The 15369-nt window shown below is 43.0% G+C and overlaps 1 protein-coding gene across 4 annotated transcripts in view; it reads right to left on the minus strand.

The window, feature by feature from the left end:
• LOC106578852 (myocardin) overlaps positions 1-15369 on the minus strand; it is an 86578-nt gene that overhangs the window by 46902 nt on the left and 24307 nt on the right. For all 4 annotated transcript variants that reach the window (XM_082965748.1, XM_082965747.1, XM_082965746.1 and 1 more), the window contains exon 3: positions 2677-2921. In XM_082965748.1, coding sequence (XP_082821874.1) covers positions 2677-2921 — 245 coding nt within the window. The remainder of the gene's footprint in view (positions 1-2676; positions 2922-15369) is intronic.

Below are 15369 nucleotides of genomic sequence, written 5' to 3' on the forward strand. Positions count from 1 at the left end.
GGAGTATTACCTGTCTAGTGCTGGTGAGGAGGAGTATTGCCTGTCTAGGGCTGGTGATGAGGAGTATTACCTGTCTAGGGCTGGTGAGGAGGAGTATTACCTGCCTAGGGCTGGTGAGGAGGAGTATTGCCTGTCTAGGGCTGGTGATGAGGAGGAGGAGTAATACCTGTCAAGGGCTGGTGATGAGGAGTAATACCTGTCTAGGGCTGGTGAGGAGGAGGAGTATTACCTGTCTAGGGCTGGTGAGGAGGAGGAGTATTACCTGTCTTGGGCTGGTGAGGAGGAGGAGGAGGAGGAGGATTACCTGTCTAGGGTTGGTGATGAGGAGGATTACCTGTCTAGGGCTGGTGAGGAGGAGGATTACCTGTCTAGGGCTGGTGAGGAGGAGGAGGAGGATTACCTGTCTAGGGCTGGTGAGGAGGAGGAGGAAAATTACCTGTCTAGGGCTGGTGATGAAGAGGAGTATTACCTGTCTAGGGCTGGTGATGAGGAGGAGTATTACCTGTCTAGGGCTCGTGAGGAGGAGGAGTATTACCTGTCTAGGGCTGGTGATGAGGAGGAGGAAGAATATTTCCTGTCTTGGGCTGGTGATAAGGAGAAGGAGGAGTATTACCTGTCTAGGGCTGGTGATGAGGAGGAGGAGTATTACCTGTCTAGGGCTGGTGAGGAGGAGGAGGATTACCTGTCTAGTGCTGGTGATGAGGAGGAGGATTACCTGTCTAGTCCTGGTGATGAGGAGGAGTAATACCTGTCTAGGGCTGGTGATGAGGAGTAATACCTGTCTAGGGCTGGTGAGGAGGAGGAGTATTACCTGTCTAGGGCTGGTGAGGAGGAGGAGTATTACCTGTCTAGGGCTGGTGAGGAGGAGTATTACCTGTCTTGGGCTGGTGAGGAGGAGGAGGAGGATTACCTGTCTAGGGCTGGTGATGAGGAGTATTACCTGTCTAGGGCTGGTGAGGAGGAGTATTGCCTGTCTAGGGCTGGTGATGAGGAGTATTACCTGTCTAGGGCTGGTGAGGAGGAGTATTACCTGTCTAGGGCTGGTGAGGAGGAGTATTGCCTGTCTAGGGCTGGTGATGAGGAGGAGGAGTAATACCTGTCAAGGGCTGGTGATGAGGAGTAATACCTGTCTAGGGCTGGTGAGGAGGAGGAGTATTACCTGTCTAGGGCTGGTGAGGAGGAGGAGTATTACCTGTCTTGGGCTGGTGAGGAGGAGGAGGAGGAGGAGGAGGATTACCTGTCTAGGGTTGGTGATGAGGAGGATTACCTGTCTAGGGCTGGTGAGGAGGAGGATTACCTGTCTAGGGCTGGTGAGGAGGAGGAGGAGGATTACCTGTCTAGGGCTGGTGAGGAGGAGGAGGAATATTACCTGTCTAGGGCTGGTGATGAAGAGGAGTATTACCTGTCTAGGGCTGGTGATGAGGAGGAGGAGTATTACCTGTCTAGGGCTGGTGATGAGGAGGAGTATTACCTGTCTAGGGTTGGTGATGAGGAGGATTACCTGTCTAGGGCTGGTGAGGAGGAGGATTACCTGTCTAGGGCTGGTGAGGAGGAGGAGGAGGAGGATTACCTGTCTATGGCTGGTGATGAGGAGGAGGAGGATTACCTGTCTAGGGCTGGTGATGAGGATGATTACCTGTCTAGGGCTGGTGATGAGGAGGAGGAGGATTACCTGTCTAGGGCTGGTGAGGAGGAGGATTACCTGTCTAGGGCTGGTGAGGAGGAGGATTACCTGTCTAGGGCTGGTGAGGAGGAGGATTACCTGTCTAGGGCTGGTGAGGAGGAGGAGTATTGACTACATGGAACTCTATTCCACAACAAGTAACTGATGCAGCAGTGAAACTAGATTTATAATACAGATAAAAATACACCTTACGTAACTGTGAATCAACACAAACAGACACATGCATACACACATACGATAACATACACACGTACACATGGATTTTGTGTAGATATGTGGTCGTGGAGTAGTGGCCTGAAGGCACACAGTGTATTGTGAAATCTGTTGTGAATGTGTTGTAATGTTTTTAAATTGTATAAACTGCTTTAATTTTGCTGGACCCCAGGAAGAGTAGCTGCTGCCTTGACAGGAACTTTTATTATTTATTTCACCGTTATTTATCCAGGTAGGCCAGTTGAGAACAAGTTCTCATTTACAACTGTGACCTGGCCAAGATAAAGCAAAGCAGTTCGACACAAACAACAACACAGAGTTACACATGGGATAAACAAACGTACAGTCAATAACACAATATAAAAAAATGTAAAAAAATAATGGGGATCCATAATAAATACAAATTCAAATGACATGTCTCGGTCCAGTGAGGGCTGGTGATGAGGTGGAGGAGTATTACCTGTCTAGGTCTAGTGAGGGCTGGTGATGAGGAGGAGGAGTATTACCTGTCTAGGTCTAGTGAGGGATGTGATGATGAGGAGGAGTATTACCTGTCTAGGTCTAGTGAGGGCTGGTGATGAGGAGGAGGAGTATTACCTGTCTAGGTCTAGTGAGGGCTGGTGATGAGGAGGAGGAGTATTACCTGTCTAGGTCTAGTGAGGGATGTGATGATGAGGAGGAGTATTACCTGTCTAGGTCCAGTGAGGGCTGGTGATGAGGAGGAGGAGTATTACCTGTCTAGGTCTAGTGAGGGATGTGATGATGAGGAGGAGTATTACCTGTCTAGGTCCAGTGAGGGCTGGTGATGAGGAGGAGGAGGGGGTGCTGCCCATGGCTTCAGAAGAGGGGCATGCGGACCCCTGGGACTCGTCACTGTGGGGTTGCTCTGGAGACAGACTGTCACTGTGGGGTTGCTCTGGAGACAGACTGCTACTGTGGATTTGCTCTGGAGACATACTGTCACTGCTGCTGTCCTCCTCGAACGCATACGAGTCCTCCTGCTTAGGAAACATCCCATGGTTTACTGGAGAGAGAGAAAAGAGGGAGGGAGAGAGAGACAGAGAGGGAGGAGAGGGGATGATGAGAAGTTGTGGTTCACGTGGTTCACTACAGCGATAACCACACAGTTCAATCACACACAGAGAAACGGAGGACTGAAACCTGACACGGTGAGATAACGGCAAAGAGGGCTTAGAATTCAAGGGTTTTAAAACATGAACAAGTATGTTCATATCTTTAAAGATTTACAGAGGTTAAAACAAAACCCAAATTGTAGGGTTGTGTGTTAGTGGAAGATTTGGTCTCTGTGTGAATGTACAATATGTTCCTGTCTGTGTGCCACAACACCGCTCTGTACAACACAGTCCCTATCCACTCTATAGTTTAACATCAGTATTCACACACTGCTCTGTACAACACAGTCCCTATCCGCTCTATAGTTTAACATCAGTATTCACACACCGCTCTGTACAACACAGTCCGTATCCGCTCTATAGTTTAACATCAGTATTCACACACCGCTCTGTACAACACAGTCCGTATCCGCTCTATTGTTTAACATCAGTATTCACACACCGCTATGTACAACACAGTCCGTATCCGCTCTATTGTTTAACATCAGTATTCACACACCGCTATGTACAACACAGTCCGTATCCGCTCTATAGTTTAACATCAGTATTCACACACCGCTCTGTACAACACAGTCCGTATCCGCTCTATTGTTTAACATCAGTATTCACACACCGCTCTGGACAACACAGTCCCTATCCACTCTATTGTTTAACATCAGTATTCACACACCGCTCTGTACAACACAGTCCCTATCCGCTCTATTGTTTAACATCAGTATTCACACACCACTCTGTACAACACAGTCCCTATCTGCTCTATTGTTTAACATCAGTATTCACACACTGCTCTGTACAACACAGTCCGTATCCGCTCTATTGTTTATTAACATCAGTATTCACACACTGCTCTGTACAACACAGTCCCTATCTACTCTATTGTTTAACATCAGTATTCACACACTGCTCTTCTTCACTGTCACCTAGTCCAACACTTAGCCCCAAGGTGCTACTCTGCAGTGGGCAGAGACTGACATGGCCACTTTACAGTGAACACAGCCCTGATTGGCTGAAGTGATAGTGAACAGAGAGCTTTTATTGGTTTAGCTGAGAGAGACTGTGCTATCTGGAGGAGCAGAGCCTGAGGTTAGCACTGGGACAGAGCCAGGAGAGGGGAGGAGGGTGGTAATGTGTGTGTGTGTGTGTCTCGTTTAGTATGAGAACATGTGACCTGCCAAGAGTCAATCCTGGTTTCAATCACACTATCAGCCCCGCTCTGTGTCTTCCTCTGGTCCTTCACACATGGCCTTGTGCACTCACCTCGGTGTTATATCCTGTTGGTTGGATCTCTCTCAAATAGTCAATAAGTCAAATAGTTTTCCATGGTGTACTGTCGATTTAGGGCAGATAGCACTGCATTTTGCTTTGTGATTGTGTTTCTCAATAGGTCATGTGGTTTTGTTTTGACTGTTGTAACTTTGTTTATTCTGATTGATTGGATGTTCTGGTCCTGAGGCTTCAGTGTGTTAGTAGAACAGATTTGTGAACTCAGCCCCAGGACCAGCTGGATGAGGGGACTATTTTCTTTGCTCAGCTCTTGGCATTGCAGGGCTTGGTAATGATATGCGAGGGGGTATTTGAGATGTTTCCAAAACTGAATTGCTCTTTTTTTAGTTTTTATTATTAGTGGATATTGGCCAAATTCTGCCCTCCATGCAATCTTACAGAACTCTGTCATGGGGTGTTTGTCCCATTGGGTGAAACCCTACACCTCACTGCCAAGTGCAATCAGTTCAATGACACATTCAATTAGTTTTAGCAAAATTGTAATAACATAGAATGCCCTGCATGCTTTCTGTCTCAGTTCTCTCTCTCTATTCAGGAAGTAGGGTTGCCTACTTTAGTCCCAGTCAGGGACAGAACAGGTCACCTCTGGGCTATTATCAAATAAAATATCATTTTATTTGTGTAATGATGTACGCTGAGAGTCGGGATGCAAGTTCAGGGAGTGAATACATTTAATATACAAACAAAACAAGAAACACGAACAGCGCACCGACATGAAACAATAATGTCTGGGGAAGGAACCAAAGGGAGTGACATAAATAGGACAGGTAATCAAGGAGGTGATGGAGTCCAGGTGAGTGTCATTAAGCATGTGACGATGGTGACAGGTGTGCGTAATAATCAGCAGTCTGGCGACCTAGAGGTCAGAGAGGGAGTATAAGTGACAATTTGTCACATGCTTCGTAAACGACAGGTGTGGACTAACAGTGAAATGCTTACTTACGGGGTCTTCCCAACAATGTAGAGAGAAAGAAAATAGAGAAATAATAGAAAAGTAAAACACGTAATAATACAAGTTATAATAGATACACAATGAGTAACGATAACTTGGCTATATCAAATCAAATTGTATTTATCACATGCACCGGATATAACTGTGAAATGCTTACCTACGAGCCCTTAAACCAACAATATAGAGTTTTAAATAAGTAAGTATATACAAGGGGTACCAGTAACAGTCAATATGCAGGTCTACGAGGTAATTGAGGTAGATACTGTATGTACATATAACTAGGAATAAAGTGGCAGATAATAAACAGTAGCAGAAGCGTATGTGATTGAGTCAAAAAAGTTAGTGCAAAAAGGGTCAATTCAGATAGTTAAATAGTTAACCAAATAGCTACACGGACTAACTATTTAGCAGTCTTATGGCTAGGGTTGCACATTTTTGGGAACATTCAGAGGTGGAAACTTTCCGTGGGAATTAACTGGAATATATGGGAATTAACAGAAATGTATGCAAATTAATAGTAATACCATTTAAATGTAGATGTTTTTTTGCATTGGATATATTTATCATATAATATGGAGACAGAAACATAAACCTTTTACCTTATCATAATTAGACATAATTGCAAATGATTAAATCCAATAGAAAAAAATATATATTTTTTAGTTACGAATTTAACTTTAATTAAATTAGTTGACTCTTCACATGGGATGATTTCACTGAACAACAAAAGAAAGGGAATATTGAATGATACCCAATGATCCATTGCATCTCCCAAAACCGTTTTCAACATACATCTGTAAAATAATAGTCTAGAAACTAAAGCTTTGGTTGTCTTCCTCTCAGGCTTCCATGTCTTCTCCCTGGACCTCCTCAATGTCCATCTCTTGAACATCAGACTCTGAGGCCTCATCTTCACTGTCACTTTCCAACCTTGTTGAGGATGACTCGTTGTCAGGCTCAAAAAGCCTTAAATGTGCCTGGATGGCCACTAATTTTTCAACCCTTGTAGTGGTCAGCCTGTTGCGTGCTTTGGTGTGTGTTTTCCCAAACAAGGACCAGTTGCGCTCTGAGGCGGCTGATGTTGGTGGGATTTGTAGGATGATGGAGACAACAGGGGAAAGAGCCTCAGATCCACAAAGTCCCTTCTACCAGGTGGCTGATGAGATATTTGGCACGACTGCCATATTGCATCTCCATCCCAAAGCCCTTGCTTGGAAGTATACTTCGCCAGACTGCCAAGAACCTTGCCCTCATCCAGGCCAAGGTGGCAAGACATGGTAGTGATGACACCATAGGGCTTGTTGATCTCTGCACCAGACAGGATGCTCTTGCCAGCATACTTGGGGTCCAACATGTACGCTGTGGCGTGTATGGGCTTCAGGCAGAAGTCTTCACGCTTTTTGATATATTTCAGAACTGCAGTTTCCTCTGCTTGGAGCAACAGTGAAGTGGGCAGGGCAGTACGGATTTCTTCTCCTACATCTGCAAGCAGAGTCTGAACATCAGACAGGATGGCATTGTCTCCCTCAATCCGTGGAATGGCTACTGTTATAGGTTTCAGGATGCTTACCACTCTCTCCCAAAATACATCATCCAGGAGGGTCCTCTTGATGGGGCTGTCCATATCGTGATATGTGATATGGCCATTTCTTGGAGACTCCTTCCCCTCCAGGAGACTGTCAAACATGATGACAACACCGCTTACCGATCGCTGCAGCTCTACACAGCCCATCTGTAAATAGCCCATCCAACTACCTACCTCATCCCCAATTGTTTTATTTACTTTTTTGCTCTTTTGCACACTAGTATTTCCAGTATTTCTACTTGCACCTCATCATCTGCACATTACTCCAGTGTTAACTTGCTAAATTGTAATTACTTTGCTACTATGGCTTATTTACTACCTTACCTCCTTATGCCATTTGCACACACTGTATATAGACTTTTCTATTGTGTCATTGACTGTATGTTTGTTTATTCCATGTGTAACTCTATGTTGTTTGTGTCGCACTGCTTTGCTTTATCTTGGTCAGGTCACAGTTGTAAATGAGAAATAGTTCTCAACTGGCCTACCTGGCTAAATAAAGGTGAAATAAATAAAAAATATATAATAAAAAACACCACTCCAACGGGTGTTGCTGGGAAGCTTCAATGTGGTGCTCTTATTCTTCTCACTTTGCATTGTGAGGTAGATTGCTGCTATAACTTGATGACCCTTCACATATCTAACCATTTCCTTGGCTCTCTTGTAGAGTGTATCCATTGTTTTCAGTGCCATGATGTCCTTGAGGAGCAGATTCAATGCATGAGCAGCACAGCCAATGGGTGTGATGTGAGGGTAGGACTCCTCCACTTTAGACCAAGCAGCCTTCATGTTCGCAGCATTGTCTGTCACCAGTGCAAATACCTTCTGTGGTCCAAGGTCATTGATGACTGCCTTCAGCTCATCCGCAATGTAGAGGCCGGTGTGTCTGTTGTCCCTTGTGTCTGTGCTCTTGTAGAATACTGGTGTCTGATTAATCATTTTCACCTCGAATAGAAGTAGAGGGACTTTTGTCAGAGGTTGCTTGTTGTGGGCGCTGAGGGAACTTTATGCACTTGGCCAGATGATTCTGCATCTTTGTTGCATTCTTCACATATGCTTTGGCACAGTATTTGTAAATGTACACAGCTTTTATTTCTACATTAGCTGCAGTGAAATGTCTCCGTGGCATTTTCCTGTAAAGATTATAAAAAAATGATGAAAAAAAACCCAAATACAATTCCATGTACAGATAAATAGTTAAGCAGTTAGAATAAACAACTCCTTTGTAAGATACATGTTTTAAAATGAAACATGTATAGAAACAGGTGAATTAACACTCCTCAGTTAGCAGGCTCAAGCAAGCTAGAACCCACATGGTAGCAAAAACTAACTAGCAGAAATTGTTAACAAGTTAGAAATGATTTAAAAACACTTTGCTGTAGGCTACTATTTACTAGTTAACAAAAAATAATGTGTCATATAAAATATATTCCCCCCGCCCAGAATTGTTGTCCTTGGCACAGGCAGTGTAGTAGTGTGGGCTCAATAGCATCTCATTAGTGTGCAAGATCTTGAGAATCAGCTGTACATGTGATGGAAGAGTACACTGTGCATGCAGAGGGTTGCAATTCCATTGAATTGGGGATAGTTTAACCAAAATATGCCACAAGACCTAGAATTGCCTTATGTGTATCCCACAAAAAGGTTCACTGTTATAAGCTAACTTTTTTGATGAATTTAAGCAAAATTCCCCATATTCCAGGGCTTACCTTCCCATGGAAAATTTCTGTTTTTTGGGGGGAAATTTCCTGGAAAGTTTCAGACCCTTTGCAACCTTACTGTTGGTTCCAGACAAGATGCTCTCAATGGTGCAGCTGTATAACTTTTTGAAGATATGAGGGCCCATGCCAAATCTCTTCAGCCTCCTGAGGGGGAGGAGGTGTTGGTGTGCCCTCTTCATGACTGTGTTGGTCTGTTTGGACCATGATAGATCCTTAGTGATGTGGACACCGAAGAACTTGAAGCTCTCGACCCACTCCACTACAGCCCCATTGATGTGAATGAGTGCATGCTCGGCCCTCGGTTTCCTGTAGTCCACAATCAGCTCCTTTGTCTTGCTGACGTTGAGGGAGAGGTTGTTGTCCTGGCACCACACTGCCAGGTCTCTGACCTCCCTATAGACTGTCTCATCATCGTCGGTGATCAGGACTACCACCGTTGTGTCTTCTGCAAACTTAATGATGGTGTTGGAGTCGTGCTTGGCCACAGTCGTGGGTGAACATGGAGTACAGGAGGGGATCCCATGTTGAGAGTCAGAGTGGCGGATGCGTTGTTGCCTATCATCACCACCTGGGAAGTCCTGGATCCCGTTGCAGAGGGAGTTCTTCAGTCCCAGGTTCATTAGGTTAGTGACAATTACTGTGGGGACGACGTCGTCGATACACTTATTAATGAAGCCAGTGATTGATGTGGTAAACTCCTTAATGCCATTGGATGAGTCCCGAAACATATTCCAGTCTGTGCTAGCAAAACAGTCCTGTAACTTAGCATCTGTTTCATCAGACCACTTCCGTATTGTGCGTCACTGGTACTTCCTGTTTGAGATTTTGCTTGTAAGCAGGAATCAGGAGGATAGAGGTATGGTCAAATTGGCCAAGTGGAGGGTGAGGGAGATTTGTTTTATGCATCTCTGTGTGTGGAGTAAAGGTGATCTCGAGGTTTTTCACCTCTAGTTGCACAGGTGACATGCTGGTAGAAATGCTGGTAGAAACGGATTTCAGTTTTCCTGCTTTAAAATCACCAGCCTCTAGGATTTTCTTGTTTGTTTATGGCCCTAAACAGCTCATTGAGTGCGCTCCTAGTGCCAGCATCGGTTTGTGGTAAATATGAAAAATATGGATTGAAATGCTCTTGGCAAATAGTATGATCTACAGCTTATCATGAGGTATTCTAACTCAGTAACTATTAGTATTGCTGTGTATGTTATTGTATTGATGTTATAATCTCTATCAGCAGACCTCAACTGTTTTGAAGTCTCAGAGATCTAATATTTTCAAAGATGATAAACAAAATGGAAGAGGTCATTGGCACATTACCGGACAGCTGAACAACAGCTTTCTTCAATCAGATACCTTCGTAGGTGACTCACTGGAGCCATGTAAATCAGACAGAGTCAAAACAGAGATGCAGGGAGGGACACCCACACACACAGACAAACACACACTCATCCTTCTCCTCTGGACCCAAATACAGCTGCTGTTTGTCTCTATTAAGCATGTCCCTGTTCATAGGGAGGTAGAGTAAACCTCGGTGCTCCAGCCCTTTATTGACCACAATATGTTTACTGAAGAGACAGAGGAAGAGAACATAAAACCAGCGTATACAGAAACCCTGGCTGGACACATATAGAGAGCAGGACTAACATACTTAGATGTAAGAGAAACTTTTGAATATGTCCCAATCACATACTTTGGGTTAAGGGACCCTTCATTGTTTGCTGAAGTTCTTTTTCTCTCCAGCTAGTATACAAAATAGTATGCTTTAATAGTGTTGCTATGGTTACCACATAACTTCTATGGGGAAGCTATGACGTTGCAAACTATACTACCAACACTGCATACTATTCAATACATGCTTGTGGTTACTTGTGATTCACACAACATTTTAAAGTTTGACTACTTTTAGTATTTCACTGCAGCTCTATAGCCTAATTTTCCCTCCACTGAAGAGTTAAAACACACTATTTTCAAACTCAAAAACAAACTCAAAGCAAAGTCATGTTTATCTGTGAAAAATCACACACAGGTTCATGAGTCACACACCTCAAGATGCAGGCAGATAGGTGTTACTCAGTGATACATGTCGTGGCGGCTGCCTGTCTGAAGGCAGCAGTCAAGTGGAATGATATTCTTGTGCACCAGCTCCATGGGGCCAGGTCTCAGGGCCAGTTTGTCATTGAGGTCATCTGCCAGACAGGCTCTCTTCAGCTTCAGCTGAGCCTCCACGGAAGAAACGTCCCCCACCCGGTCAACATGTACCCAGCAAGCAAAACCAACTATTACCTCCCTGGACTGTTAACTATTTTGTATAGGAGTTGATTCAGACCAGTTGGGCTCGCTGCTCATCTGAATCTCCAGTGGCGATACATCCACTGATGACTTACAAGTAGTGACGTTACATTTGATACCGGAGCTACGAGGCATTTATCAAAATCGCTAACTTCAAAGCAGTGTGCCGATGCGTGTCTCACTTTATCAGAAATACGTCATCTGAAGCTTCATTTGATCACATGCTTTTTTAAACCGTGTGTTGCAAAATCCCACTGACTTCGCTGTGGTTCCAGTGATTTCTTGGATTCCAAGCTGCTTTCAAACACCGACCCCTACTGGACACCATACTTCCAAATCTACACTGAACAAAAATATAAAAGCAACATATAAAGTGTTGTCCCATGAGCTGAAATGTTCCATATGCAGAAAAAGCTAATTTCTCTAGAATTTTCTGCACAAATTTGTTTACATCCCTGTTAGTGAGCATTTCTCCTTTGCAAAGATTATCCCTCCACCTGACAAGTGTGGCATATCAAGAAGCTGATTAAACAGCATGATTATTACACAGGTGCACCTTGTGCTGGGGACAATAAAAGGCCACTAAAATCTACAGTTTTTTTACACAACACATGAAAAACGATCTCATAATCACACGCTGCTATTTATTGCTGACCAGCAGATGCCACTTTGCATTGTGAACAGCTAATGAAGCTCTGAGTAATTAACTGTTTTTTGGCACAATTTGGTGAAATCGCTGAAGCCTTCAGAAAGCCTTGGTTTCCAATTCACTATTTGTAAGCTTCCTGGTTCAAGCCCGTTCTAAGCAGTGATAGTGATAATTAAAATGTAGGGGAGGCGACTCATTCGAATATTTGGGGGTGTTGTTTTCTCACAGCTCTTTTTGTGCAACCGTGAGTTAGAGTATCATTTCAGTTTATCTAATCTGTTGTGTTATGCAATAACATGTTATATATGACAATGGCCAGTGTCTTGGGAAAGACTCATGTATGGCCTTGTGTCGATTGAGAATGGTTGATGAAATCAGTCAGTGGTTCTCAGTTCTCTTCTCAGGGACCCCCGGCTGTTCCAGAGGTAGTTCACTAGATTCAACTTGTCAATTAAAACCTGTCTGGGCTAGGGGGCAGTATTTTCACGGCCGGATGACAAACATACCCAATTTAAACAGGTTACTACTCTGGCCCAGAAACTACAATATGCATATTATTAGATTTGGATAGAAAACAGTCTGAAGTTTCTAAAACTGTTTGAATGGTGTCTGTGAGTATAACAGAACTCATATGGCAGGCAAAAACCTGAGAAAATTCCAAGCAGGAAGTGGAAAGTCTGAGAATTGTAGTTCTTCTTTTGATTCTCTATCAAAGCTACAGCGTCTGTGGGGGACAATGCACTTCCATTGGCTTCCATTGGCTGTCTAAAGCCTTCAGAAAGTGATTTGAGCATTTTCCTGTCACTGGGCAGATAATAGGAGCTCAGTTACTGAGTGGTCTGCCTGGCAACAAAGGGATTGGATATGCGCGGTCATGCGAGCACGCCGTTCCTTCTTTTTCTTCTTGAATGAATATGCTATTGTCCGGTTGGAATATTATCGCAATTTTACATAAAAAAATAACATAAAGATTGATTTTAAACAGCGTTTCACATGTTTCTATGTATGGTAATGGAACATTTTGACTTTTCGTCCCTCGTTCTGCGCTTGCGCGTTATGCCTTTGGATAAGTGATCTGTACGAACAAAACGGAGGTATTTGTACATGAATATGGATTATTTCAAACAAAAACAACAATTCTTGTGGAAGTAGCAGTCCTGGGAGTGCATTCTGATGAAGATCAGCAAAGGTAAGAGAATATTTCTAATACTAATTCTGAGTTTAGGTTGCCCCGAACTTGGCGGGTGTCTGAATAGCTCACCGTGATGGCTGAGCTATGCACTCAGAATATTGAAAAATGTGCTTTCTCCGTAAAGCTATTTTAAAATCTGACACAGTGGTTGCATCCAGGGGTAGTCTATCTATAATTCTTTAACTAATTGTTATATATTTTGTCAACGTTTATGATGAGTATTTTTGTAAATTGATGTGCACATTCACCAAACGTTTTGGTGGGAATACATTTTCTGAACATCACGCACCAATGTAAAATGCTGTTTTTGGATATAAATATGAACTTTATCGAACAAAACATACATGTATTGTGTAATATAATGTCCTAGGAGTGTCATCTGATGAAGATCGTCAAAGGTTAGTGCTTCATTTAGCTGTGTTTTGGGTTTTATTGACACATGTCCTTGCTTGGAAAATGGCTGTGTGATTATTTTGTCTATGTACTCTCCTAACATAATCTAATGTTTTGCTTTCGCTGTAAAGCCTTTTTGAAATCGGACAATGTGGTTAGATTAACGAGAAGTTTATCTTTAAAATGGTGTAAAATAGTTGTGTTTGAGAAAGTTGAATTATGACATTTTGTTGTTTTTGAATTTGCCGCCCTGATATTTCACTGGCAGTGTCCCGCAGGACGCTAGCGTCCCACCTAGCCCATAGAAGTTAAGAATAATAACACAATAATACAATATAATATGGCTGACCAGAATTTAAAAAAAACTCTATGGTGCTTCAAAAGCATCTACAAAGAATATTTCAGATAAGATTCTTTATGGAACCATTCTCCATAAAGGTTCTATAAAAACAGAAAATTAGTTCTATATAGCCCCCAAAAGGGTTTTAATCATAGCAGAACCCTTTTTTGATGCTATAAAAAACTTTTTGTAATGGTTCTTTGTAGAACCTTTGGAAAGGGTTCTTTATAGCACCATACAGGTTCCATTTAGAACTTTACGAGTAAAGTTCTTCATATAACCTTCAAAAAAGGGTTCCACCCTTAAACGGTACAGTTTAGAACCATTCTTTTTTGGTGTGAAGGCAGTCAGACTCCCTCCACTAGATACGTTTTTTTGTTGTTGAGCTAATTAAAAGGGGGACTGTGACATGGGTAAGACTGCCTTATTTCCACACACACACACTATACAAATAATCCTGGATTAGGTTGGTTCAATATCCATGCTTCTCTTAGGATGGGTTACCTGCTGGTGTGTTGCAGCTCGAGCTACCTTGATTAATCCACCGAGAGAAATAGTGAGAGCATTTATTTGGTAAAATCTTTAACCCTTTACACTCCTACCTGTATACAGGTTGAAAATGGCAGATTTGGGCACTGATAAACGTCTAAATTGGAACGCAGTGGCTGTACTGTAACATGCTGTACATGACGTCAGAGTTCTGGCTCTACGCTTCACTGTGCTGTATGGGTTTTGACTGACAGCCGTTCTGAACTTGAGCACCTCGCGCCACAAGAAGTTGCCCCCATCCCTCCCGCTAATTGGGCAACTTTTGCAATCGTTTTGTAGTCTGAGGGAAATGCTGTAAATTAAGAGGATTCTATGTATTTTGAAAGATGAGACGTTGAGGATTATAATAAATACAGCTTTGATGTCATACAAGCTAAAACACCCGTGAGTCCAAATGTGCACTTCACATTTCCATATCATCAAACTCATGTCATATACAGTGTCAACGTTTATAATAACTATGTTTGATGTACAGTTACCAGATCACATGGCGTCATACCCTGGGTTGTTCTGAACAGAATGACCCTGTGTTTGTCTATTGGGAAGAAAATTAGTGCACTCATGACTTTTTTCTATGTGCAGTGGCGAACCCGTCATTCAGGGCAGGCCACTTTCTTGTTGTTGCCTGTTTTGCATGTTGTTTAAGCATTAATACGTGTCACATATCAGTTTGCAAACAATGTAAAACAAAATAAAAAATAATTGAGTTAATAAAGCCTCCATACAAACATGGTCTCATTTTTGCTTTCTCGAGTAAAGCAGCTCCAAAATGCAGGTGTTCCAGCCTAGCTCAGTGCTTTATGTGTTGGTGGGGAAGCCAGTGGAAAATACGGAACGTAGAGGTTGGTAATGTTCTCTAGTTGTGCTGTGATTGGCTCAGTGTTCTGTCACTCATGGGGACACTACGTCACCACAAAATCTACGGGGAGAGCTCAAAAATTCAAGCCCCTTGGGTGCTGCCATAGAGTTACATTAGAAGTGCCCATCCAAGAAGGCTCAAGGTCATTGGCCACAGATAAAATGACGTCAAATCACGTTATATCTACAGTAGCTTTGATTGTCAACATCATACATTTAAAATCTTAGCTAGGAGTCATCATCATCAATCAAGTTGACAATCTACGAAGAGAAATAATGAAGACAAATTACAGATAAAACATATCGGTGCTCATTGGCCATTGGACATAAACATTACACAACAAGTTGGAAATCGCAAATTCAAGAATGAGTGGTTTGGAATCACTAGCCTGCTATTCAGTGGAGTGGGTGTGTGGTGCCAATTCTGGGATTAAGGGTATTTTTTCCAAGGTTAAAATGATAAACATTCAACATTGGCCATGCAGCATGATTTCTGCCGCGCTCAAAACAACTTAACTCAGAACTGCGAA

The sequence above is a fragment of the Salmo salar genome, chromosome 19 (genome assembly GCF_965601325.2).
Source record: "Salmo salar chromosome 19, fSalSal1, whole genome shotgun sequence".
Taxonomy (NCBI): Eukaryota; Metazoa; Chordata; class Actinopteri; order Salmoniformes; family Salmonidae; genus Salmo; species Salmo salar.